Source organism: Pocillopora damicornis, chromosome 12, assembly GCF_964200805.1.
Source record: "Pocillopora damicornis chromosome 12, jaPocDami1.2, whole genome shotgun sequence".
NCBI lineage: Eukaryota > Metazoa > Cnidaria > Anthozoa > Scleractinia > Pocilloporidae > Pocillopora > Pocillopora damicornis.
The window spans coordinates 5706876-5731418 of record NC_142681.1 but is presented as its reverse complement, the minus strand read 5'-3'; the positions used below and the strand labels follow the sequence as shown (position 1 = coordinate 5731418).

Here is a 24543-nt window from a genome sequence, read left to right as displayed (position 1 = left end):
GATACATAATTGCTTGCTTTCTTTATCTCCGGTTTGATTGGTTACGATGGAATCTTATTTTTCTTCGGAGAATAATGGAATTTCTTTCAAAGTATCAAAAAAAAAAAAAAGGGATCAACAAACCGCAGTGTTTATTAAGCTGATATTCATGTCATACAGTGATGTCCTACTCTCTAATTTTCTTCCTCGGCTCGTCGCAATTACTCATTCTCAGTCATTAACTATTGTTCTACAAAGAGATAGAATCATTGAACAGATTTTTTTCAATAATCAAGCTAACTGCAATAAATGGATCTCCTTCGTGATTGGGCAATCGAAGGGTACAAATGCCATCTTGTTGATAGTTCCGTCAATCTGGTTAAGTCGAATTACCAAAAAAAAACTATCAAGTGAGCACATTAGACTTGCAAAATGTTGGCTAAACTTGGATCAGAGGCCCTTCCCTGTCAAAATGCCGAATTAAAGATTCCATTTACCCCGTTGAATTATTCTTCGTAGCGAGAAACGCGTTCTTAAATTTTTGAAAAACGTGACTTGAAACATTCCCATTGTAACATTATGTATTACCTTACTGCTTTTACAAACTGGTCTCTTAGTCTTAATCGTAAGAGGGCGAAATTGGAATATCATATGTGACCACATTCCGTAAATATATTAAGTTAAAAGGATTAATGAAATAGTTTCATTTTCAAATAGAATTCACACTAGCATCTTTCAGGTGTTTGAAATCTTCCATACATAGATTTCAATTTTTTACTTTTTCTGTGGCTAGATTTACTGCCAAAAAAAAAAAGTCATCTCCATTGTTTTATTCAGCGCGTAAAAATCGGAATTGAACATGACCCTTTTGACCTGTACAACATTCCACTCTTTGGAGGGGTCTGAATGTCACGCAGCTGGTTGCGTGACGATCCCAAAGTACATCTTCTGTTAAACAAGAATTAATTAGAGTGGCTAATTTCTAACATCACTTTCAAAAAGGAAATTTCCGTTTTTCAGTTTCTTAAAGACATCTTTTAGTCAACTTAGAATAACTCTAAAAGTCTATTTTGGACAAATTTTTTTCATTACTAACTTGCGTGACTTGTTTTCTCTTATTACTTGAAAAACACTCTTCTCCTTGAAACAGAATCGCGAGCATTTCCAATCGTATGCTCAATTGGCAGCCATAGAAACTATTCTTACTCGATAAAAGCTAAGCCTATTGCGAAATTCGTGCGAGTCACTCAAGTATTTGACGCTTTCATTTTCTGAGAAGACCGTGTGACTCTGGGGACTTTCTTGTGTAAATTAACATCTAATTGACTTCCTCAATTTCCTGTATAAATAGATCGCCGATTCTTAAGATTTCCATTCCATTTGCAACTAGCAAAGATCAATATCAAGAGGAACTAAGGACTACAAATCAACCTTGGAGAAAAACCCGTCACAAAGCAAATATGGTCGAGGTACGGTAAACTTACTATAAATTTAACTTTCCAACCCATTCAATCGTGGATTCTATGTAGTTAAATTTTCAATTAGACAGTTAAGCCCGCGCAATTCATTTCTACTCGACTGGTGCTATGTTCGATTTAGAACCTAAAAGATGTTCCGTTTTTTTTCAACTTTCCCGGACAGTCAATTGAAATCAGCGCGTGCGCTCGAATGGATATCCCCGAGCACAGACTTAGCAGAAGCGGAAACCTCTTCATAGCAGATTTGCCAGAGGGCGAACCTGGCCGTCAAATTCCTGTAGAGTTTACCGGGAGCCATCGGAGCTACAAAACAGGTAAATTTAAGCTTATGGTAGGGTGTGATTTTCACAAAGGCTGTTAGCATGTAGAAAAGCTTCAGCTTTTCTACATGTTAAAAGTGGCACAGTCTAAAATGATCGCGCATAATGTAACTGACTCGATGCCGATTTAAGTGCAAGTGAACCTTCATGTGTTTATAATTGACTTTATTTTAAATGTAATCTCCATGTAAAGACACCTACGGATTTTTTCTGTCATTTTCAATTTTAACAGCAAGTTAATTGCAAAAGTACTTACAATGACGCCCAAATATCTGTGAACATTCACAAGGCCTTCTTAATCTAGTCATACTAGCAACTTTTGTGTTAAAACTATTCCATATAGTAATACAGAACTTTTCTGTTTTTACAATTAACGACTACGTAAAATTCGAGAACTAGTTTTCGTGAAGTGTTTTTGTCAGAGAACAAGAAAAAAACTTTGAGCTTGTAGGTTCCCTGTGTTTTAAACCCAGCTTCAAAACATTATTCAGCATGCCACTAGACTGATCACATGATTAAAATAGTCTTCAGTATGGTTCTGAGGTAAATTAACTATTCATTAAAAAGTTCAGTTTACCTTAAATAATGACTTAGACTTTTTTATTTTCATGTTTCTAGTATTTTACATAGAAAAATCTTATAATTATGGGGCACATACCATAAGGTATGACTTGGATGGCAGCCATTACTACCTGTGTGTAGAAGGAAACAGGGTGTTTTTACAGGTGAGTTGTGATTTACTGAGGTTATGAAATTGTTATCACTTAAACTGCAACTTCCCATAAACAAATTACTTACGTAACAATTTAGCACAAAGAGTGGGCAAAAAGTAACTATTTTAATCTCTTTCTTGGTTTACATTCTTAGTTATTTTATGTGGGAAATGATTATACGTGGAATAACTTTGAATCATTCTGTAGTAATGACTTGACCCACCCTGACCAATAATTCAGTCTTGTGTTACTTGCAGTAAGGTTACAAATGTCTAGTTTAGGTTGTTAATTCAGATCTATATTTTTGTTTTCAGTTGGGTACCCATCAGCCTGATGAAATGAAATGCATGTTTGAACTTCAACATGTCAACAAAGATAGTGATTTCATGTCTATCAAGTCTAAATACACTGGGAGGTATCTTGCCGGTGATGAAGATGGAAAGGCATCCATGGAGGAAGTGGAGCCTTCCTTAATGAAAGACGACCAGCCCACTGACAGACAAACATGGTTCCTTCTACACTTTGTGGAAACGGTGAAAAGAGAAAGAGAAAGTAAATTATACAGTTGTAACTTTGAGAGCACAAGAATTGACTATTCTGTCACATGTCAGGCTCAAGTTGAAGCCTGTTAGGTGTAAATATGTTTCAATGTTAAAATACATGTACAGGAACAGAGTAGGAGAATTTTAAAATGTTTTTTTCTTTTCATCCTGGGACGGTTTGTTCCATATTTTATTTTACATATAGTATATCCACTTCTTTCCAGTTTAATAGTTTTTATTAGTTCGTGATACTTCGAAATGAAGGTGAGAAGGAAGCAAGTAACTCATGATTGTTAACTGGTAAAAGAGACTGGAATAAATTCAATTTTTTTTTGCAAAATATAAGATACTTTATGGAGCTTTACATTTTAAGAAACTTCCTTCAACTGTTATGAAGTATTACTTTGCATTTGACTTTAATATGTTGTTGTAATAACATGATCTCAAGTATGGAAATATTACTTATAATGTTCTAGGTAATGTAAGTTGTAACTGGTATTGTAACCAGAATATGTGCTTTACTCTATGAGTACCAGCACATTTCTAATAAAAGCAATAGTTTTGGAGACTTCAGTTGTTGTTGCTATTGATTTAAGACAATGGTAATGTACCTTGAGGAGAGGAAAAAAAAACGAAACTCACTCATTCACATCAATTCAATCACACCTTTGTTAAACTATAGCATAAATATATGGCTAAAAGTGTAGTATGCATGTGCAGATATTATAGAACCAAAACTAGAGCAATCATCATCCATCTGCAGTTTAGAACACAGACAAATATTGAAAGGACTGAGTTGTTGACAACTCAAAGTAACTAATTGTAACTGACTGCAAGTGAGGGAAACTCACTTAGTGTCCAAGTGGACTGAATGACCAGCCTCTCTAGGAAGCCATTAAACACTGCTCCATAGGAATGAAGCTTCACAAACTATTGTGATGGAAATGGAATCTAAACTTTGCTTAAAACCAAATGAAAACTAAAAATAAAAACTTCAAAGAGATTTGAGACAGCTGGACTTGGTGGAAGGTACATGAGTCACCAAGTTTTTATTCCAAACCGATGAAAGAAAAACAGAAGATAGATATGAAGAATTGTTTGAAAGCTACCTTTACAATCAAACTCAACTTCTTATTACTTTTATAATTTTGGTTTTATTAGTTAAGTTGATGATGTAAATTTGCCACTTTAAAGAGTTTTGGTACTGACCCGTGGAGGGTTAACACTGACAAAGCATGAGCTTCAAACACTAGCTCTGACAAAGGGCTAATGCTCAGAACGACAACTATGAAACTCTTTATGAACTTTTATGATACCCAATTTACATTATTAACTACATTGATAAACCAAAATTATCTGGCCATACTCCCTCGCCAGTGCAGCACCACAGTTTCTTTAGAAACTTACCCCTTCATTCTTCTTAGTTTGACTTGCAATTATCCACAGTTGGGGCAGCCCTGAAATGAACAGTATTGCATTACACACTACCATGTAACTTACTCTGTTATTATTGAATTTGGATCCAGTCTGATAGTGGATACAATGCCTGGATTATTTTGTTGCAAGCCTGGGTGCTTGAAAAGAAGAAAGAATAAGATATCTAGAGAGTAAAAGTAAATGAAATGGCATTCAAGTCCTCGAGAAAGAAGCAGGAAACAATGAAATGGTGAAAAGAAGTCTTTATCATACATTACTTGTACCCTAATTTCCTAAGTTGGTACTATAAGTTGACTACCATAAAGAGTTTTTAAAACTGAAGTTTCGAGCGTTAGCCCCTTATCTGGCCGTTTTGTAATTGCGCCCTAGGCATTTGTTTACAAGCCGACGAAAGACCACGATAAATCACGTGCAAGTTGATCGATTGAATGCACACATTTGAGTACTTTATGAGAGGCCCAACATCTTCCTTTACGTAACGGGGACACCAAGATCACAATAACCAGTGAACAAAAACGCAAAAATTTACAAATCTCTTACAAAGCCCCCTAGTAGTACATCCGAGTGTTGCACCATGAACGGCGCCATGTTTGAAGCATCTCCCGCTCCATAAAGATATTTACTTTCCATGTAATACACAATGAATTGTCCCGCTCTTCTTCAACTTAATTTTTCGCCAATCCACTGGATAAATCGCTATCCAATAAACAGCGCAGTACATTTTCTAAACAGCTATCCGCTGGATGGCAAGTTATCCGTCGGATAGTGTTATCCGCTTTTCTACAACTGGACTCCGTTATTTTATTTTAGTAGTTTGTTTTGGCCCCTTTCTTACACAGACAACTTGTTAATCATTCATCAAGGAAACCTCCCCAAATACAACCATCAGCCTAAATTCATAAATTTTAGTTGGTTATTTATTTATTGATTCTTCCTATAACCTGAATAATGTTGATGCAAAAGTTATGAAACTGTAACAGGGGACCCGGAAACATTAAACAGCAGCCACGTTGAGGTTAAGATGAATAGCGCCGACCACAACATCACGAGATTTATATCTTTACTGGAACAAACTTCCGTTCATTGAAAATTTTACAAACTTTTGCCTAAAATGAAAAATGGTAAACGTTGTAAGGTGTCAATGGGAACTCAAAGTAAAGACATATCATTGGCCTCAAAGAGGCCGATGATATGACTCTTCTCTCAAAGAGACTTTGGCAACTCCGCTGATCAATTCCAAGCTTCAACATCCCCCCCTCAGGCAACCCATGGGTATTTGATTGTCATCCATGCCTGGGGATATTTGAACCTTGCCTAGGCGGGTTGGAGCATTTGAGCTGGAAGTGTCAATTTTTTCCTGCATAATACACCTGCTTAATGGAGGAGTTAAAGGGTAACGAGTCTACAACATTCTTTTATCGAACAAAGAATCATTCAACATTGAGTGGGGCATTTGAATGCAATTATTTTGACGGAGGGGGGGGGGGGGTTGGGGAGTAAAACAAGCCAATCTTCAAAAGTACAAATGCCAGGGGAGTCGCTCAGGGAAAGGGAATGTTTAGGCTTCGAGGTGACTAACGCATTACCAGCCGCTCAAAAAAATAGCATCAATCAGGACCACAGACCAAGTCAATATTGGTCTTATTTCAATTTGAAGTCTGATTAGTTGAGAGAGGAGGGTTTTCTAGTCATGATCACTGTTCATGGCAAAACTAAACCAAATGAATGCATTTAACCATATTACTTTCAACCCTCCACTGAAAATTGGAGTATAGGGATAAATTACGTTTACGTATTACAACCAAGCAAACCTTCAAAATAGAAACCTCACAGAGGGTGACAAAAGCTTTCACTAATAAGATCTGTGTGAGCAACATGACCTTTTTTTCAGTGGGAGAGTTCGTAGGAGCCTATGTGAACAATCATGTCAAACGGTTTGAATTCATTTTGTGCTGTATGAAATTCATGTTCAATCATTAAAAGAATCAAAAAGGGAGAATGACTTCATGTTACGGACTATTCGTTATTGATACTAGGGGGTGGGATTGAGTGTAATTCAGCAGTTTCCATTGATTTTGCGAGTGATTGGCCTTAGTTCCATAGCTGACGTTTCATGCAGTACAAATAAGACTGTGTCCCTGGTAAATGTTTACCACTGAACGCTTGATCATTCCAAAAAGTGAAAAAAGTTTAAAGAAAGCGACGGGAACGACAAGAAATCTTCTGGGCTGTAGCTGTTACACGACTGTACTACGGAAAAACCTCTCAACGACAAAAAAGAGTGAGGAATTAGCGATATCAAATTTAAAACAAACCTTGTAACTGGGTATGGTATAAGAACGCCTAGCAAACCAAAGTGAGGTACGCCATCAGGTAAAAATCTCCAGCGTGATCATGAAAATTAGGCGTCATGTAAGCGTCAAGCGTCAATGAACTGTCTCACTCATCTCAGAGAGCGATTTATGTCGTAGTTGGTCTCTTTTCTTAGTTTTTACATTAAACACAAGTATAAAAGCAGTAGCAAGGAACATAATGGCGAGGTAAGAGGCAGCATTCTGCGGAAAGCTTATCAAGTGCGGAAGACTGCAAATTTCATTTATTTTTTCTCCATAGCTCTGGTAAGGAAAACGTAAAGAAAACAGAAAAAGGTAAATGTGTTTTGTTGTTGCATGTCTTGAAGATTCATAGACCAGGTAAATGATACACAAGTGCTTGCTTTATTTATCTCCGGTTTGATGGTGATGATGGAATCTTTTTTTTCTTCGAAGAATAATGGAATTTCTTTCAAAGTATCCAAAAATAAAAATTCGGATTAACAAACCGTGGCGTTTATCAAGTTAGTGATCTTGTCTTACAGTGATGTCCTTCTTCCTAATTTTCTTCCGCGGCTCGTCACAATTACTCATTCTCAGTCACGAACTATAGTTCTACAAAGACATCTAGAATCATTTAACAGATTTTTTTCAATAAGTAAGGTAACTGCAATGAATGGATCTCCTTCGTGATTGGGCAATCGAAGGGTACAAATGTCATCTTGTTGATAGTTCCGTCAATCAGGTCAAGTCGAATTACTGTAAAACTGATACGTGATCACAGTAAACACAGGTTTTCAAACTTGCAAAATGTTGGCTAAACTTGGATCAAACGCCCTTCCCTGTCAAAATGCCGAATTAAAGATTCCATCTATCTACCCCGTTGAATTATTCTTCGTAGCAAGAAACGTGTTATTAAATTTTTGAAACATGCGACTTGAAAACATTCCCTTTGTAACATTATGCATTATGTGACTGCTTTTACAAACTAGTTATTTAAGAGTCTCTTAGTCTCAATCGTAAGAGAGCGAAATTGGAATGTCATATGTGACTAGATTCCGTAAATAGACTAAGTAAAAAGGATTAATGAAATATTTTCATTTTCAAACAGAATTCACTCTAGCATCTTTCAGGTGTTTGAAATCTTCCATAGATAGATTTCAATTTTTTCTTCTTCTGTGGCTAGATTTACTGCAAAAAGAAAAAACTAATCTCCTTTGTTTTATTCCGCGCGTAACAATCGGAACTGAACATGACCCTTTGGCCTATAAAACATTTCTCTCTCTGGTGGGGCCTGAATGTCACGCAGCCGGTTGCGTGACGATCCCAAAGTAAATCTTCTATTTGGACAAGAATAAATTAGAGTGGCTAATTTCTAACGTCACTGTGAAAAAGGAAAGTTCAGTTTCTTAAAGAAATATCTTCTAGCCAATTTAGAATAACTCTAAAAGTCTATTTTGGACAAATTTTTTTAGATTCTTAACTAGCGTGACTTGTTTTCTCTTATTATTTGAAAAACACTCTTCTCCTTGAAACAGAATCACGAGCATTTCCAGCTATATACTCAATTGGCAGCCATAGAAACTACTCTTACTCGATAAAAGCTCAGCTTATTTCGAATGCGAGTCACTCAAGTATTTGACGCTTTCATTTTCTAAGAAGACCGCGTGACTCTCGGGACTTCCTGCTGTCAATTTAACATCTGACTTCCTCAACTTTCTGTATAAAGAAATCGTCAATTCTAAAGCTTTCCATTCCATTTGCAATAAGCAAAGATCAATATCAAGAGAAACTAGGGACTACAGATCAAGCTTGGAGAAAAACCCGTCACAAGGCAAATATGGTCGAGGTACGGTAAACTTACTATACATTTAATTTTCAATCGTGGATTCCATGCAGTTAAATTTTAAATTAATGAGTTTAGCCCGCGCCATTTATTTCTGGTCGCCTGGTGCTATGTTCAATTTAGATCCTAAAAGATGTTTTGGTTTTTTTTCTAACTTTCCCGGACAGTCAATTGAAATCAGCGCGTGCGCTCGAATGGACATTCCCGAGCACAGACTTAGCAGAAGCGGAAACCTCTTTATGGCAGATTTGCCGAAGAGCGAACCTGGTCGTCAAATTCCTGTAGAGTTTACCGGGAGCCATCGGAGCTACAAAACAGGTAAATTTAGGCGTATGGTAGGATGTGATCCTCACAAAGCTGTTATGAAGCTTTTCTGCATGTTAAAAGTGGCATAGTCCAAAATGATCGCGCATAAGGTAACTGACTCGATGCTAATTTAAGTGCAAGTGGACCTTAATGTGTTTACAGATTGACTTTATTGTAAATGTAATCTACATGTTAAGACACCTAGGAACTTTTTCTCTCATTTTCAATTTTGACGGCGAGTTAATTGCAAAACTACTTTAAGTGACGCCCAAATATCTGTGAACATTCACAAGGCCTTGTTAATTAAGTCATACTAGCAACTTTTCTGTTAAAACTATTCCATATAGTAATACAGAACTTTTCTGCTTTTGCAATTAACGACTACGTAAAATTCGATAACTAGTTTTCATGAAGTGTTTTTGTAAGAGAACAGGAAAAAAACTTTGAGCTTGTAGGTTCCCTGTGTTTTAAACCCAGCTTCAAAACATTATTCAGCATGCCACTAGACTGATCAAATGACTAAAATAATCTTCAGTATGGTTCAGAGGTAAATTAAATATACATTAAAAAGTTCAGTTTACCTCAAATAATAAATTAGACTTTTTTAATTTCATGTTTCTAGTCTTTTACATAGAAAAGTCTTATAATTATGGGGCACATACCATAAGATATGACTTGGATGGCAGTCATTACTACCTGTGTGTAGAAGGAAACAAGGTGTTTTTACGGGTGAGTTGTGATTTACTGTGGTTATGAAATTATCACTTTTCAACTGCAACTTCCCATATACAAATTACTTACGTAACAATTGAACACAAAAAGTGGGCAAAAAGTAACTATTTGAATCTCTTTCTTGTTGTATTTTCAGTTGGGTGCCCATCAGCCTGATGAAATGAAATACATCTTTGAAGTTCAACATGTCAACAAAGATAGTGATTTCATGTCTATCAAGTCTAAATACACTGGGAGGTACCTTGCCAGTGATGAAGATGGCAAGGCATTTGTGGAGGAAGTGGTGCCTTCCTTAATGAAAGACGACCAGCCGACTGACAGACAAACATGGTTCCTTCTACACTTTGTGGAAACGGTGAAAAGAGAAAGAGAAAGTACATTATACAGCTGTAACTTTGATAGCACAAGTATTGACTATTCTGTCACATGTCAGGCTCAAGTGGAAGCCTGTTAGGTGTAAATATGTTTCAATGTAAAAATACATGTACAGGAACAGAGTAGGAGAATTTTAAAATGTTTTTTCTTTTCATCCTGGGAAGGTTTGTTCCATGTTTTATTTTTATTTATTTATTTATTTTTTATGGAGTTTGGATTTATTTCTTGCACATTGTATATCCAGTTCTTTCCGGCTTAATAGTTTTTATTCGTTTCTGATACTTCGAAATGTAGGTGAGAAGGAAGCAAGTAATTCATGTTTGTTAACTGGTGAAAGAGACTGGAATAGATTCAATTTTTTTTTGCAAAATATAAGATACTTTATGGAGCTTTACATTTTAAGAAACTTCCTTCATCTGTTATGAAGTATTACTTTGCATTTGACTTTAATATGTTGTTGTAATAACATGATCTCAAGTAAGGAAATATTACTTATAATGTTCTAGGTAATGTAAGTTGTAAGTGGTACTATAACCAGAATATGTGCTTTACTCAACGAGTACCAGTATATTTCTAATAAAAGCAATATCAGCGGAGACTTCAGTTGTTGTTGCTATTGATTTAAGACAATAGTAATGTACCTCGAGGAGAGGAAAAAAAAACGAAACTCACTCATTCAAATTAATTCAATCGCACCTTTGTTTATACTACAGCATAAATATATGCCTAAAAGTGCAGTTATTATAGAACCAAAACTAGAGCAATCATCATCCATCTGCAGTTTAGAACACAGACAAATATTGAAAGGATTGAGTTGTTGACAACTCAAAACAACTAATTGTAACTGACTGCAAGTGAGGGAAACTCATTTAGTGTCCAAGTGGACTGAATGACCAGCCTCTCTAAGAAGCCATTAAACACTGCTCCATAGGAATGAAGCTTCACAAACTATTGTGATGGAAATGGAATCTAAACTTTGCTTAAAACCAAATGAAAACTAAAAATAAAAACTTCAAAGAGATTTGAGACAGCTGGACTTGGTGGAAGGTACATGAGTCACCAAGTTTTTATTCCAAACCGATGAAAGAAAAACAGAAGATAGATATGAAGAATTGTTTGAAAGCTACCTTTACAATTAAACTCAACTTCTTATTACTTTTATAATTTTGGTTTTATTAGATAAGTTGACAATGTAAATTTGCCACTTTAAAGAGTTTTGGTGCTGACCCGTGGAGGGTTAACACTGACAAAGCATGAGCTTCAAACACTACCTCTGACAAAGGGCTAATGCTCAGAACGACAACTATGAAACTCTCTATGAACTTTTATGATACCCAATTTACATTATTAACTCCATTGATAAACCAAAATTATCTGGCCATACTCCCTCGCCAGTGCAGCACCACAGTTTCTTTAGAAACTTACCCCTTCATTCTTCTTAGTTTGACTTGCAATTATCCACAGTTGGGGCAGCCCTGAAATGAACAGTATTGCATTACACACTACCATGTAACTTACTCTGTTATTATTGAATTTGGATCCAGTCTGATAGTGGATACAATGCCTGGATTATTTTGTTGCAAGCCTGGGTGCTTGAAAAGAAGAAAGAATAAGATATCTAGAGAGTAAAAGTAAATGAAATGGCATTCAAGTCCTCGAGAAAGAAGCAGGAAACAATGAAATGGTGAAAAGAAGTCTTTATCATACATTACTTGTACCCTAATTTCCTAAGTTGGTACTATAAGTTGACTACCATAAAGAGTTTTTAAAACTGAAGTTTCGAGCGTTAGCCCCTTATCTGGCCGTTTTGTAATTGCGCCCTAGGCATTTGTTTACAAGCCGACGAAAGACCACGATAAATCACGTGCAAGTTGATCGATTGAATGCACACATTTGAGTACTTTATGAGAGGCGCAACATCTTCCTTTACGTAACGGGGACACCAAGACCACAATAACCAGTAAACAAAAACGCAAAAACTTACAAATCTCTTACAAAGCCCCCGAGTAGCACATCCGGGTGTTGCACCATGAACGGCGCCATGTTTGAAGCATCTCCCGCTTCATAAAGATATTTACTTTCCATGTAATACATAATGAATTGTCCCGCTCTTCTTTAATTTAATTTCTCGCCAATCCACTGGATAAATCGCTATCCAATAAACAGCGCAGTACATTTTCTAAACAGCTATCCGCTGGATGGCAAATTATCCGTCGGATAGTGTTATCCGCTTTTCTACAACTAGACTCCGTTGTTTTATTTTAGTAGTTTGTTTTGGCCCCTTTCTTACACAGACAACTTGTTAATCATTCATCAAGGAAACCTCCCCAAATACAACCATCAGCCTAAATTCAAAAATTTTAATTGGTTATTTATTTATTGATTCTTCCTACAACCTGAATAATGTTGATGCAAAAGTTATGAACTGTAACAGGGGACCCGGAAACACTAAACAGAAGCCACGTTGAAGTTAAGCTGAATAGCGCCGACCACAATATCACGAGATTTATACCTTTACTGGAACAAACTTCCGTTCATTGTAAATTTTTACAAACTTTTGCCTAAAATGTGCTCAAGCCTGAATAACTTGCAGATAACTACATGGTTGAGGATATAATAATGTTAGTTCCAAAATATACAAAAATGTGACAATTTTCAGTTCATGTAACAAATTTCAATTTAATTTTGGAATAATTACAGTGTATTTGCACAACGCGATAAATCACTCTTTTAAAAAATGTATTAAATCATAATCGTTTGAAACCAATTCTGGTTTCTGAAAAATGGTAAAAGTTGTAAGGTGTCAATGGGAACTCAAAGTAAAGACATATCACTGGCCTCAAGTTAAAGAGAGTTTGGCAACTCCGCTGATCAATTCCAAGCTTCAACATCCCCCCCTCAGGCAACCCATGGGTATTTGATTGTCATCCATGCCTGGGGATAGGGAAATTTGAACCTTCCCTAGGCGGGTTGGAGCATTTGAGCTAGAAGTGTCAATTCTTTCCTGCATAATACACCTGTTTAATGGAGGAGTTAAAGGGTAACGAGTCTACAACATTCTTTTATCGAACAAAGAATCATTCAACATTGAGTGGGGCATTTGAATGCATTTATTTTGACGGAGGGGGGGGGGGAGGTGGGGAGTAAAACAAGCCAATCTTCAAAAGTACAAATGCCAGGGGAGTCGCTCAGGGAAAGGGAATGTTTAGGCTTCGAGGTGACTAACGCATTAGCAGCCAATCAAAAAATAGCAGCAATCAGGACCACAGACCAAGTCAATATTGGTCTTATTTTAATTCGAAGTCTGATTGGTTGAGAGAAGAGGGTTTTCTAGTCATGATCACTGTTCATTGCAAAAGTAAATCAGATGAATGCATTTAACCATATTACTTTCAACCCTCCACTGAAAATTGGAGTATAGGGATAAATTACGTTTACGTATTACAACCAAGCAAACCTTCAAAATAGAAAGCTCACAGAGGGTGACAAAAGCTTTCACAAATAAGATCTGTGTGAGCAACATGACCTTTTCTTCAGCGGGAGAGTTCGTAGGAGCCTATGTGAACAATCATGTCAAACGGTTTCAATTCATTTTGTGCTGTATGAAATTCATGTTCAATCATTAAAAGAATCAAAAAGGGAGAATGACTTCATGTTACGGACCATTCGTTATTGATACTAGGGGGTGGGATTGAGTGTAATTCAGCAGTTTCCATTGATTTTGCAAGTGATTGGCCTTAATTCCATAGCCGACGTTTTTATGCAGTACAAATCAGACTGTGTCCCTGGTAAATGTTTACCACTGAACGCTTGATCATTCCAAAGAATGAAAAAAGTTTTAAGAGAGCGACGGGAACGACAAGAAATCTCCTGGGCTGTAGCTGTTACACGACTGCACTACGGAAAAACCTCTCAACGACAAAAAAGAGTGAGGAATTAGCGATATCAAATTTAAAACAAACCTTGTAAATGGGTATGGTATAAGAACGCCTAGCAAACCAAAGTGAGGTACGCCATCAGGTATAAATCTGCAGCGTGATCATGAAAATTAAGCGTCATGTAAGTGTCAAGCGTCAATGAACTGTCTCACTCATCTCAGAGAGCGATTTATGTCATAGTTGGTCTCTTTTCTAAGTTTTTACATCAAACACAAGTATAAAAATTATGAAATAAAATGAAGAAAACAAAGCCGTGCAGTAGCAAAGAACATAATGGCGAGGTAAGAGGCAGCATTCTGCGGAAAGCTTATCAAGTGCGGAAGACTGCAAATTTCATTTTTTTTTTTTCTCCATAGCTCTGGTAAGGAAAACGTAAAGAAAACTGAAAAAGGTAAATGTGTTTTGTTGTTGCATGTCTTGAAGATTTATAAACCAGGTAAATGATACATAAGTGCTTGCTTTATTTATTTCCGATTTGATGGTGATGATGGAATCTTATTTTTCTTCGAAGAATAATGGAATTTCTTTCAAAGTATCCAATTTCTGCTTCTTAGATTTACTGCGAAAAGAAAAAACTAATCTCCACTGTTTTATTCCGCGCGTAAAAATCGGAATTGAACATGACCCTTTTAACCTTTATAACATTCCTCTCTTTGGTGGGGCCTGAATGTCACGCAGCCGGTTGCGTGACGATCCCAAAGTAAATCTTCTATTTGGACAAGAATAAATTAGAGTGGCTAATTTCTAACGTCACTGTGAAAAAGGAAAGTTCAGTTTTTCATTTTCTTTAAGAAATATCTTCTAGCCAATTTAGAATAACTCTAAAAGTCTATTTTGGACAAATTTCTTTTAGATTCTTAACTTGCGTGACTTGTTTTCTCTTATTATTTGAAAAACACTCTTCTCCTTGAAACAGAATCTCGAGCATTTCCAACTATATACTCAATTGGCAGCCATAGAAACTACTCTTACTCGATAAAAGCTCAGCTTGTTTCGAAATCCGTATGAGTCACTCAAGTATTTGACGCTTTCATTTTCTAAGAAGACCGCGTGACTCTGGGGACTTCCTGCTGTCAATTTAACATCTGACTTCCTCAACTTTCTGTATAAAGAGATCGTCGATTCTAAAGCTTTCCATTCTATTTGCAATCAGCAAAGATCAATATCAAGAGAAACTAGGGACTACAGATCAAGCTTGGAGAAAAACCCGTCACAAGGCAAATATGGTCGAGGTACGGTAAACTTACTATACATTTAATTTTCAATCGATTTAGATCCTAAAAGATGTTCCGTTTTTTTTTTCAACTTTCCCGGACAGTCAATTGAAATCAGCGCGTGCGCTCGAATGGACATCCCCGAGCACAGACTTAGCAGAAGCGGAAACCTCTTCATAGCAGATTTGCCGAAGAGCGAACCTGGTCGTCAAATTCCTGTAGAGTTTACTGGGAGCCATAGGGGCTACAAGACAGGTAAATTTAAGCGTATGGTAGGGTGTGATCCTCACAAAGGCTGTTATGAAGCTTTTCTGCATGTTAAAAGTGGCATAGTCCAAAATGATCGCGCATAATGTAACTGACTCGATGCCGATTTAAGTGCAAGTGGACCTTAATGTGTTTAGAGATTGGCTTTATTGTAAATGTAATCTACATGTAAAGACACCTACGGATTTTTTCTCTCATTTTCAATTTTGACGGCGAGTTATTTGCAAAACTACTTTAAATGACGCCCAAATATCTGTGAACATTCGCAAGGCCTTGTTAATCTAGTCATACTAGCAACTTTTGTGTTAAAATTATTCCATATAGTAATGCAGAACTTTTCTGTTTTTGCAATTCATGACTACGTAAAATTCGAGAACTAGTTTTCGTGAAGTGTTTTCGTCAGAGACCAGGAAAAAAAAATTTTGAGCTTGTAGGTTCCCTGTGTTTTAAACCCAGCTTCAAAACATTATTCAGCATGCCACTAGACTGATCACATAATTAAAATAATTTTCAGTGGTTTAGAGGCAAGTTAAATTTACATTGAAAAGTTCAGTTTACCTCAAATTAAAATTGATTTTTTTTTTATTTTCATGTATCTAGTATTTTACATAGAAAAATCTTATAATTATGGGGCACATACCATAAGATATGACTTGGGTGGCAGCCATTACTACCTGTGTGTAGAAGGAAACAGGGTGTTTTTACAGGTGAGTTGTAATTTACTGTGGTTATGAAATTATTATCACTTTTCAACTGCAACTTCCCATAAACAAATTACTTACGTAACAATTTAGCACAAAGAGTGGGCAAAACGTAACTATTTGAATCTCTTTCTTGGTTTACATTCTTAGTTATTTTATGTGGGAAATGATTATTTGTGGAATAACTTTGAATCATTTTGTAGTAATGACTTGCCCCCACCCGGACCAATAATGCAGCCTTGTGTTACTTGCAGTAAAGTTACAACTGTCTAGTTTAGGTTGTTAATATACCATTTTACAGTTTTGCACTAGGTCACCAAGCCTTTGATTTGGAGTGAGGCTGAAGGTGACCTTGTTGTGATAGAGACCAGTATCTTGTTAGTATTATAACAAAGTAATTTACATTTGAAAAGCAGCAAGGTTTGTATCATAGCAAGGTCACCCTTAGCCTTACTCCTATTCAAAGGCTTGGCAACCAGGCACGCAACTGTAAAATGGACCATTCAGATCTATATTTTTATTTTCAGTTGAGTGTCCATCAGCCTGATGAAATGAAATACATCTTTGAAGTTCAACATGTCAACAAAGATAGTGATTACATGTCTATTAAGTCTAAATACACTGGGAGGTATCTTGCCAGTGATGAAGATGGAAAGGCATTTGTGGAGGAAGTCAAGCCTTCCTTAATGAAAGACAACCAGCCGACTGACAGACAAACATGGTTCCTTCTACACTTTGTGGAAACAGTGAAAAGAGAAAGAGAAAGTACATTTTACAGTTGTAACTTTGATAGCACAAGTATTGACTTTTCTGTCACATGTCAGGCTCAAGTGGAAGCCTGTTAGGTGTAAATATGTTTCAATGTAAAAATACATGTACAGGAATAGAGAAGGAGAATTCTAAATTTTTTTTTTCATCCTGGGACGGTTTGTTCTATGTTTTATTTTATTTTTTTAATGTTTATTTTTTTGTAAATAGTTTGGATTTATTTCTTGCTCAGTGTATGTTCACTTCTTTCCAGCTTAATAGTTTTTATTGTTTTTGATCCTTTGAAATGAAGGTGGGAAGGAAGTAAGTAATTCATGATTGTTAACTGGTGAAAGACACTGGAATAGATTCAATTTTTTTTTTGACAAAATATAAAATATTTCATGTAGCTTTACATTTTAAGAAACTTCCTTCATGTGTTATCAAGTATTACTTTGTATTTGGCTTTAATATGTAGTTGTAATAACATGACATTAGTTAAGGAAATATTACCTATTAAAAATGTTCTAGGTAATATAAGTTGTAACTGGTACTGTAACCAGAATATGTATTTTACTGTATGAGTACCAGTAAATTTCTAATAAAAGCATTATTAGTGGAGACTTCAGTCATTCTTGCTATTGGTTTAAGACTAAGATAATGTACCTTGAGGAGAGGAAAAAAAATGAAACTAAATCATTGAAATCTATTTAATCACACCTTTGTTACAACTACAGCATAAATACAAGCTGAAAAGTGCAGTATGCATGTGTGGAAATTGTAGAACCAAAACTGAAGCAATCATTATCCATCTGTAAGTATTGAAAGGAGTTGTTGAGAACTCAAAGTAACCAATTGTAACTGACTGCAAGTGAGGGAAACTCATTAAGTAACCAGGTGGAAGTGAACACTGATCTATAGGGATGAAGCTTCACAAAATGTTGTTACCTTAAGGCTGATTTTCATCATTTCATGATGGAAATGCAATCTGAGAAATAAATAGTGAAAACTAAAAATAGAAACTTCAAAGAGATTTTAGAAAGCTTGACCTGATAAAGGGTACATGACTTACAAGGTTTTTGTTCCAAACTGATGAAAGAAAAACAGATGAAAGACATGGAGAATTGTTTGAAGGCTTCTTATACAATCAAACTCAACCTCTTATTACTTATTATTATTACAATAATTTTGGTTTAATCAGCTAAGTTGACAATGTAAATTGGCCACATAAAGAGTTTCAAAGCTGACACTTTGAGGGACAACACTGCCAAAGCATTTGCTTTAAACACTGGCTCTGATGAAGGGCTAATGCTCAAAATGGAAGCTTTGAAACTCTTTGTGATGCTCAATTTACATTATCAACTGGGTTGATAAACCGAAATTGTCTGTTGTACTCCCTCACCCATGAAGCACCACAGTTTCTTTAGAAACTTACCCCTTCATTCTTCTTGCTTTGACTTGCAATAATTATTATCAACACTTGGGGCAGCCCTTAACTCTTTAACTCCCAGATCAAATTTTTAATTCTCCTTACAGTCAATCATACAATTCTTATAATATTAGTTCAGAGAACTTAGTATTGGATCAACTAATTACTCCCAAATTGATATTTTTCTTTATTCATATCTCTTGTCTGGTTGATATTGTAAGGAGAAATTTTGTCTAGGTCACTCATGGGAGTTAAAGGGTTAAATTAACAATATTGCACCATGCACTACCATGTAACATACTTTGTCATTATTGACTGATCCTCTCGTAAATTTGGATCCAGTCTGACACAATGCTGGGACTATTTTGTTGCCAACCTGGGAGCTGGATAAGATGAATGAATAAGCAATCTAGAGAGTAAAAGTAAATGAAATGGCATTCAAGTCCTCGAGAAAGAGGCAGGAAACGATGAAATGGTGAAAAAAAAGTCTTTATCATGCATTACTTGTGCTTTAATTTACTGAGTGGGTAATATAAATTGACCACCATAAATAGTTTTTAAAACTGAATTTTCAAGCGCTGGCCCATCATCAGGCCGTACAGAAATTGCGCCCTAGGCATTTATTTCCAGGCCGACAAAAGATCACAATAAGTCACGTTCAAGTTGATCGATTGAATGCACACATTTGAGTACTTCATGAGAGGCGCAACTTCTTCCTTTACATAACGGGAACACTAAAACCAAATAAACAGTGAAAAAAAAACGCAAAAATGGACAAACCTCTCAGAAAGCCTCTTAGTAATCCGCCCCGGTATTGAGCCCTAGACTGCGCCATGTTGTAAGCATCTCCTGCTCCATCAAGACATTTATACGGCATGTAACACGCAAGGAATTGTCTCGATTTTCTTCAACTTTTTTTTCGCCTAATGTACATCTGGTCCTGGTTGTTCTAATTTCGGATAACGCTATCCACTGGATAAATCTCTATCCGGTAAGTAGCGCAGTACATTTTGTAAAGAGTTATCCGCTGGAGAGCAATTTATCCGTCGGACAGTGTTATACGCCCTTCTACAACTGGACCCTGCCGTTTTTTTCAGTAGTTCGTTTTGGGCCCTTTTTTACACAGACAGCTTACTGATTATTCATCAAGTAAATACTCCCCAAATACAACCATCAACGACAGAAATCCTAAATTCATACATTTTAATTTGTTATTTATTTATTAATTTTTCCTATGACCTGCATAATGTATATGCAAAAATTATGAAATTGTGGTGGAAACACCAAACAGCAGCCACATTGTGGTTAACCTGAATAGTGCCAACGTACGATCAGATCACATCAGATTTATACCTTTACTTGAATTGAACAAACTTCCATTCTTTGAAAATTTTCACAAACTTTTGCCTAAAATGTGCAGATGCCTGAATAACTTACTCATAACTACATGGTAAGGGGTATAATAATGTTAGTTCCAAAATGTACAACAATGCAACAATTTTCAGTTTAATTGACTTGGCTTACAGCAACTTCTCCTTGCACCACGTTCTCTTGTTTCTCTGGAGGATCAGATTTGCTGACAGTCCGGATTTTTTTGAGGGATTTATTACAATAGAGATGGAAAACCAACAAGAGGAAAAACTCATTAAAATAAGACAATGAATACTTTCGGAATCAAATTTTATTTCATAACCTATTTACATGGCCAAAGGCTCATTAATGTTCCTAAAAGTGTTAGTCTGCAAATAAGTAAAACTTATACCAAACATTTTATTTAAAAAATTAATCCTTGTTACAATACCATTGTAGTTGTAGCAAGCTTTCTTCTGGCAAGACTGGGTTAAATATGCATTTTTGATACAACCATCAGGTAGAAGCCTAAATTAATGGTTTCTCTGTCTTCATACACTTTCTCAAAAGCATACTTGTTCTGCAAGTGAGTTTTTTAATAATTGCAGTTCATCACCACAACAAGATAAATCACTCTTTCAAAAATTGTGAAAATCTTTTACAATCAATTCTTGTTTCCAAAAACTTTACACAAATCATTTTCCATTAACATCACAGAAATCAAATTATCATTACAAACACCAGAATAAAGAACTTAGTATTCAATTTAGTAACACTGTACATGGCTAGTGTGCTCTTTCACTAGACACACCTCTTGTAAACAAGAAATCTTCTTACAATCAATTACAATTTAAACCTAAAATGGATACATGTCAAACAGAATCATCTGCAAGAGAGAATGAAAATAAGTGTATTTAATAATTATATAACATTTCACTCACTCCAAAATGTGAAAACAAATTTGGTCTGGAATTTAACTGATTCTGAACAACTATTTTTTGTGCTTGACCTTCATTCTCTGAATTCAGAATTCCTGGGAATTTTCTGTCCCATACACAATTTCTTTTAGTTTTAGTCTCCTGACTATACAGATTTGCCCCCTCCACTTGATAACCAAAATAACAATATACATATATTTGGGAAGAAAACAACTAATTTCGATAACATGAGCAAATAAAATAATCTGAAATAACACCAGGTGGGAAATTAAAGCATCAATATGACTTAACTCTGTGCCCAATTTTTATTATGCCTGTATCAAATCTTTACCTAATAGTGAATGTTTAAATAATGCCAGAAACAAATTTTTAAAGTGTAAATCACAGAAACTTGTTGAAGCAATGGAAGTTCTAAATTATACAAAACTTTAGCTCTAAAATGTGTTTAGCAAACTTACCATGATACCACCATCTCGTTTTCTTTGGACTTTTATGACATGTTTTAACATACCAGTTATTATCAGGAGGAAGTTTCTAGAATGAGAATAAATAAAATGATTTAAGTTATACTATCAAATGCCATGGTAAGCATTGTTATCACAGAAAATAATCATCTCCTTGAGTATAAATTGGTTTTTGCAAATCAGCTAATGCAGTGTTCTCCCTTATTTTAAGCATGACAGGTAAAATAAATTTTCAAACCGGTAAAGCAATCCTTTTACAAGTTGAATTTTCAAGAATTCCAAGCAATTTTAAACGGTAATAAGAGGTACTACAGGCGGTAAATGTTACCGGTTACTGCCTGAAAAGGAGAACACTGTACTGGGACTTACTGATGACTGAGAGCAATTCAGCGGGCATCAGAGATCTATTTGCTCATGCTCCATGGCCAATGTCAACAAGCGACTATGAAAATCACAAAATATTGTACTGCGCAAAGTACACTTATATGAAATCAGTGATCCAGCAATAAACAGTTGAAAGCTTCATGGGAAGCTGTACACGATGTAGAAAGAAATGAAAAGGACGCATCCAAACAAGTTGCTAGACACTTAAATCTCCCTTATCATTCTAAGCATCATATGGCAGTCTGTGGCCTTTCCCTAAATCTAGGCAGTTCAGAAAGCCACAAAACTCTAAAACAAATATTTATCTTTCAAATTAGCACTCTTAATCCCCAGGGTATCAATAATGATGATGAGTGGGAAAAATGAATTAAAAAAAACATTTATACATGCTGCCTGGAAGAACAATAATTCAATTATTGAGCTTACCTTTTCTTGACAGCTACTTAGCATACTGACAATACTGAGACAGACAGATTCCACTGAGAGAGCTGGAGACCAGTCATCCGTCAAGATTGACAAGCATATATGTCCATTACTGTAAACGTGAGGATGGACAGGGATATTTGACCCTCCAAATATTACCTGCATCAAGAAAAAAAATTTTCCTTAGTGGCTGTGAAGGTGAGAGTTCTTTCCCTCCTGTTTGTATGATCTATTGCATGTAGCATAACCTTCAAATTCCTAAAACAAATGCTTTCTATTGATTGGTTCCTTTTAACCCTCTAACTCTCACAGGTGACCACAGCAGAATTTCTCCTTACAATATCAATACAATATCAAGCAGACAAGTAGAGGTTAACAAAAAACATTAATCAGGAGATTATTAACTATTCCAATTTTTGCCCATTATTTGAATTACAAGGCAGACAGAAAGGAGAATTTCTATCGAGATCTTGGAATTTAAATGGTTAACCCTTTAACTCTCAGAAGTGATTAACATAAAACTTCTCCCAACAATATCCATACATTTATTCAGCAATCAGGTAATGAGAATATTCAAACTTGTCAAGTAGAAGCTGCTATCTTGATCTAGCACCAAGTTCTCATAACTAATTTACTAGGAAATGTGTAGCAGCTAAAGGGGAGAATTAACAATCAGATCTTGGGAGTTAAAGGGTTAAAGCACAGCAAAAGTAGTTGCACACTTTTTCCAGTTTTCATCCACATCTCCAAAATGCATATGCATTGCTTCAACACTATTACCAAGAAGTTGGGTTAACAACACTCATTCAACTCCACACTTTTTAAAATGCAGATCTCAACAAGGTGAAACAGGAAAAATCATTGTTACCTCAGGTGACTCAAAAGGATATTTAGATCCAAATTTAAATTCTAGCTGAAACTTTTCCCCATCATATAACGTCCCTAAAAAGCAAAAATACAAACAATATTTAATAATTCCAGTAAATCTTTTACATAAATACATAAACAACTTGAAACTAACTTTGTCCTGTGACTTTCTGTCTGTAGTAACTTGAGGGGCAAGTTTGTATTCATGATTAACTCTGTTTCATGAAGCAGGCTCCTTCCTTTCCAACACCCTAACTGATTTTTCTTTTCTAAATATCACAACCCACTGAATTTAAATATTGTAAACAAGACAAAACAACAACGATAGTCATATTTTCACGAGCTAATAATACGAAGGTTTCCATAAACACAACTGAATAAAGACTACCACAGTGGCCACCGTCAAAATATCAAGTTAATTTGAACTCCGCCGTGTTGGTTATTGAAATACTTAAGGATAAATCATATAACAAATTTGGTCTACCTGGAGCCCCTTCTACATGAATTATCCACCTGGAAAGAGAAAAATCGAACGAACATTTACTAAAAACGAAATTCACGGAAGTACAAACATTCCCATAAATCCGCCCAATTAAGTTTAGCTTTCCTTGATTGATATTAAAGGCAGACAGCTTAAAACTTACGTAGCAAGATTTGAAGATACTGAATCGCTGTCAAGATACATTCCAGGTGGAGGTTTCGTTTTGATCTCTTTCAACTCCTTTTGCAATCTCCTTTGCCAGGCCGCCATTGTGATAAATTGTAATTTACACTGTTATGATTGCCTCGATATGGTCCTTATGCGCCAAAGGAATGAGTACGGTGTTAAATAGGCTCCACTCCACCGCAGATATGACGCAAAGATGACGTAACAGGTGGTTCCCCCTCTCAGTCATTGGACAATTAAGGCAACTATGTCAAAACATTTAGCAGACAAATGACTCAACCGTGTTTAGGAAAATTACATCTTGGTTTAAAACTGTTCCATCATCGGAATAAAATATGCATACCCGCCAGCTCAAAGAAAATTTAAGGCACTCTGATGATACGGTCACAAGTACCGAAATATAACTATCAAACTTACTCTAGCTAGGCTTTCTGAAATATAAATATTTTGACGCAAAGAAATAATAAAGAAAAAGTACTTTGTTGTTGTAAATATTATAAGAACAGTTTCCACTTGCACAATAAATTTGTTTAAATCATAGTTTAATCTACATGCACCGACACAAGCCGTTTATAAATCGAATAGCGGTTTTCATAGGGAAAAACTCATAGTATTTATTACAATTTTAACATACTTTGCTTGCGTTGAAAACCTCCTGCACGACTAGTTAAGGCAGTCTCTATCACGGGTTTGAGTAAGGCCGGCACAACCATGAAATTTTTTCACTTTTCATTTTCTTGTTTTTTTACTAGAGAGTGGAGGTTGATTTACAAACGCGTGACTTTTTTCTATACTTAGATTAAAAGAAATAATTGGTGAAGAACGAGCAATTATAAAATAATTCAAATAGTACGCGCGCTCTGATTGGCCATAAAACCATTTTACATAAGCGTATGTAAACACGGTTTTCGTTCCTCTTTCATTAGTTATTTTATAAAAGAAATGTAAAATGGTTTCCAAGTTTACATAGCCTGATGTAAACACTTGGGAGGTTGGGAGAACACTCGATAAGCTGGAAACCACTCCGCTTCGCGTCGTGGTTTCCTACGCTTATCTCGTGTTCTCCCAACCTCCCGCGTGTTTACATCAGGCTATGTAAACACGGAAACCATTT

The 24543-nt window shown here is 35.8% G+C and overlaps 4 protein-coding genes and 1 long non-coding RNA gene across 10 annotated transcripts; 3 read left to right on the top strand and 2 right to left on the bottom strand.

Moving 5' to 3' along the window:
- Positions 1–1099: 1099 nt before the first annotated feature.
- LOC149036191 (uncharacterized) lies at positions 1100–3603 on the top strand. Of its 2 annotated transcripts, none has more exons than XM_089189587.1 (4): positions 1100–1448; positions 1621–1771; positions 2396–2502; positions 2805–3603. In XM_089189587.1, the coding sequence occupies exons 1-4, from the start codon at positions 1440–1442 to the stop codon at positions 3120–3122; spliced, it is 585 nt and encodes a 194-aa protein (XP_089045713.1). In that variant the 5' UTR covers positions 1100–1439; the 3' UTR covers positions 3123–3603. The 2 variants fall into 2 exon arrangements, with proteins under 2 accessions (XP_089045713.1, XP_089045714.1); XM_089189588.1 differs by having other exon boundaries at positions 1332–1448; positions 2408–2502; positions 2805–3122.
- Positions 1926–19234, bottom strand: LOC113670645 (uncharacterized). Of its 5 annotated transcripts, XR_016181723.1 has the most exons (6): positions 19117–19234; positions 18638–18745; positions 17856–17895; positions 16100–16133; positions 11466–11515; positions 1926–3643 (listed from the first exon to the last, which is right to left on the bottom strand). It is a non-coding gene; the product is annotated as an uncharacterized LOC113670645 (long non-coding RNA). The 5 variants fall into 5 exon arrangements; XR_016181726.1 differs by lacking the exons at positions 16100–16133; positions 17856–17895 and having other exon boundaries at positions 3579–3643; XR_016181724.1 differs by lacking the exons at positions 1926–3643; positions 16100–16133; positions 17856–17895 and adding an exon at positions 4407–4489.
- On the top strand, positions 6895–10638 carry LOC113670599 (uncharacterized). Its single transcript, XM_089189580.1, has 5 exons — positions 6895–7009; positions 7083–8630; positions 8795–8945; positions 9556–9662; positions 9802–10638. The coding sequence occupies exons 2-5, from the start codon at positions 8622–8624 to the stop codon at positions 10117–10119; spliced, it is 585 nt and encodes a 194-aa protein (XP_089045706.1). The 5' UTR covers positions 6895–7009; positions 7083–8621; the 3' UTR covers positions 10120–10638.
- On the top strand, positions 15048–17528 carry LOC113670598 (uncharacterized). The gene is made up of 4 exons (XM_089189582.1): positions 15048–15210; positions 15297–15447; positions 16060–16166; positions 16688–17528. The coding sequence occupies exons 1-4, from the start codon at positions 15202–15204 to the stop codon at positions 17003–17005; spliced, it is 585 nt and encodes a 194-aa protein (XP_089045708.1). The 5' UTR covers positions 15048–15201; the 3' UTR covers positions 17006–17528.
- A 765-nt stretch (positions 19235–19999) lies between the features above and the next one.
- On the bottom strand, positions 20000–23590 carry LOC113670640 (ubiquitin-conjugating enzyme E2 W). The gene is made up of 6 exons (XM_027186814.2): positions 23407–23590; positions 23247–23275; positions 22764–22837; positions 21899–22054; positions 21083–21158; positions 20000–20572 (listed from the first exon to the last, which is right to left on the bottom strand). The coding sequence occupies exons 1-6, from the start codon at positions 23511–23513 to the stop codon at positions 20559–20561; spliced, it is 456 nt and encodes a 151-aa protein (XP_027042615.1). The 5' UTR covers positions 23514–23590; the 3' UTR covers positions 20000–20558.
- Between the last annotated feature and the right edge of the window lie 953 nt (positions 23591–24543).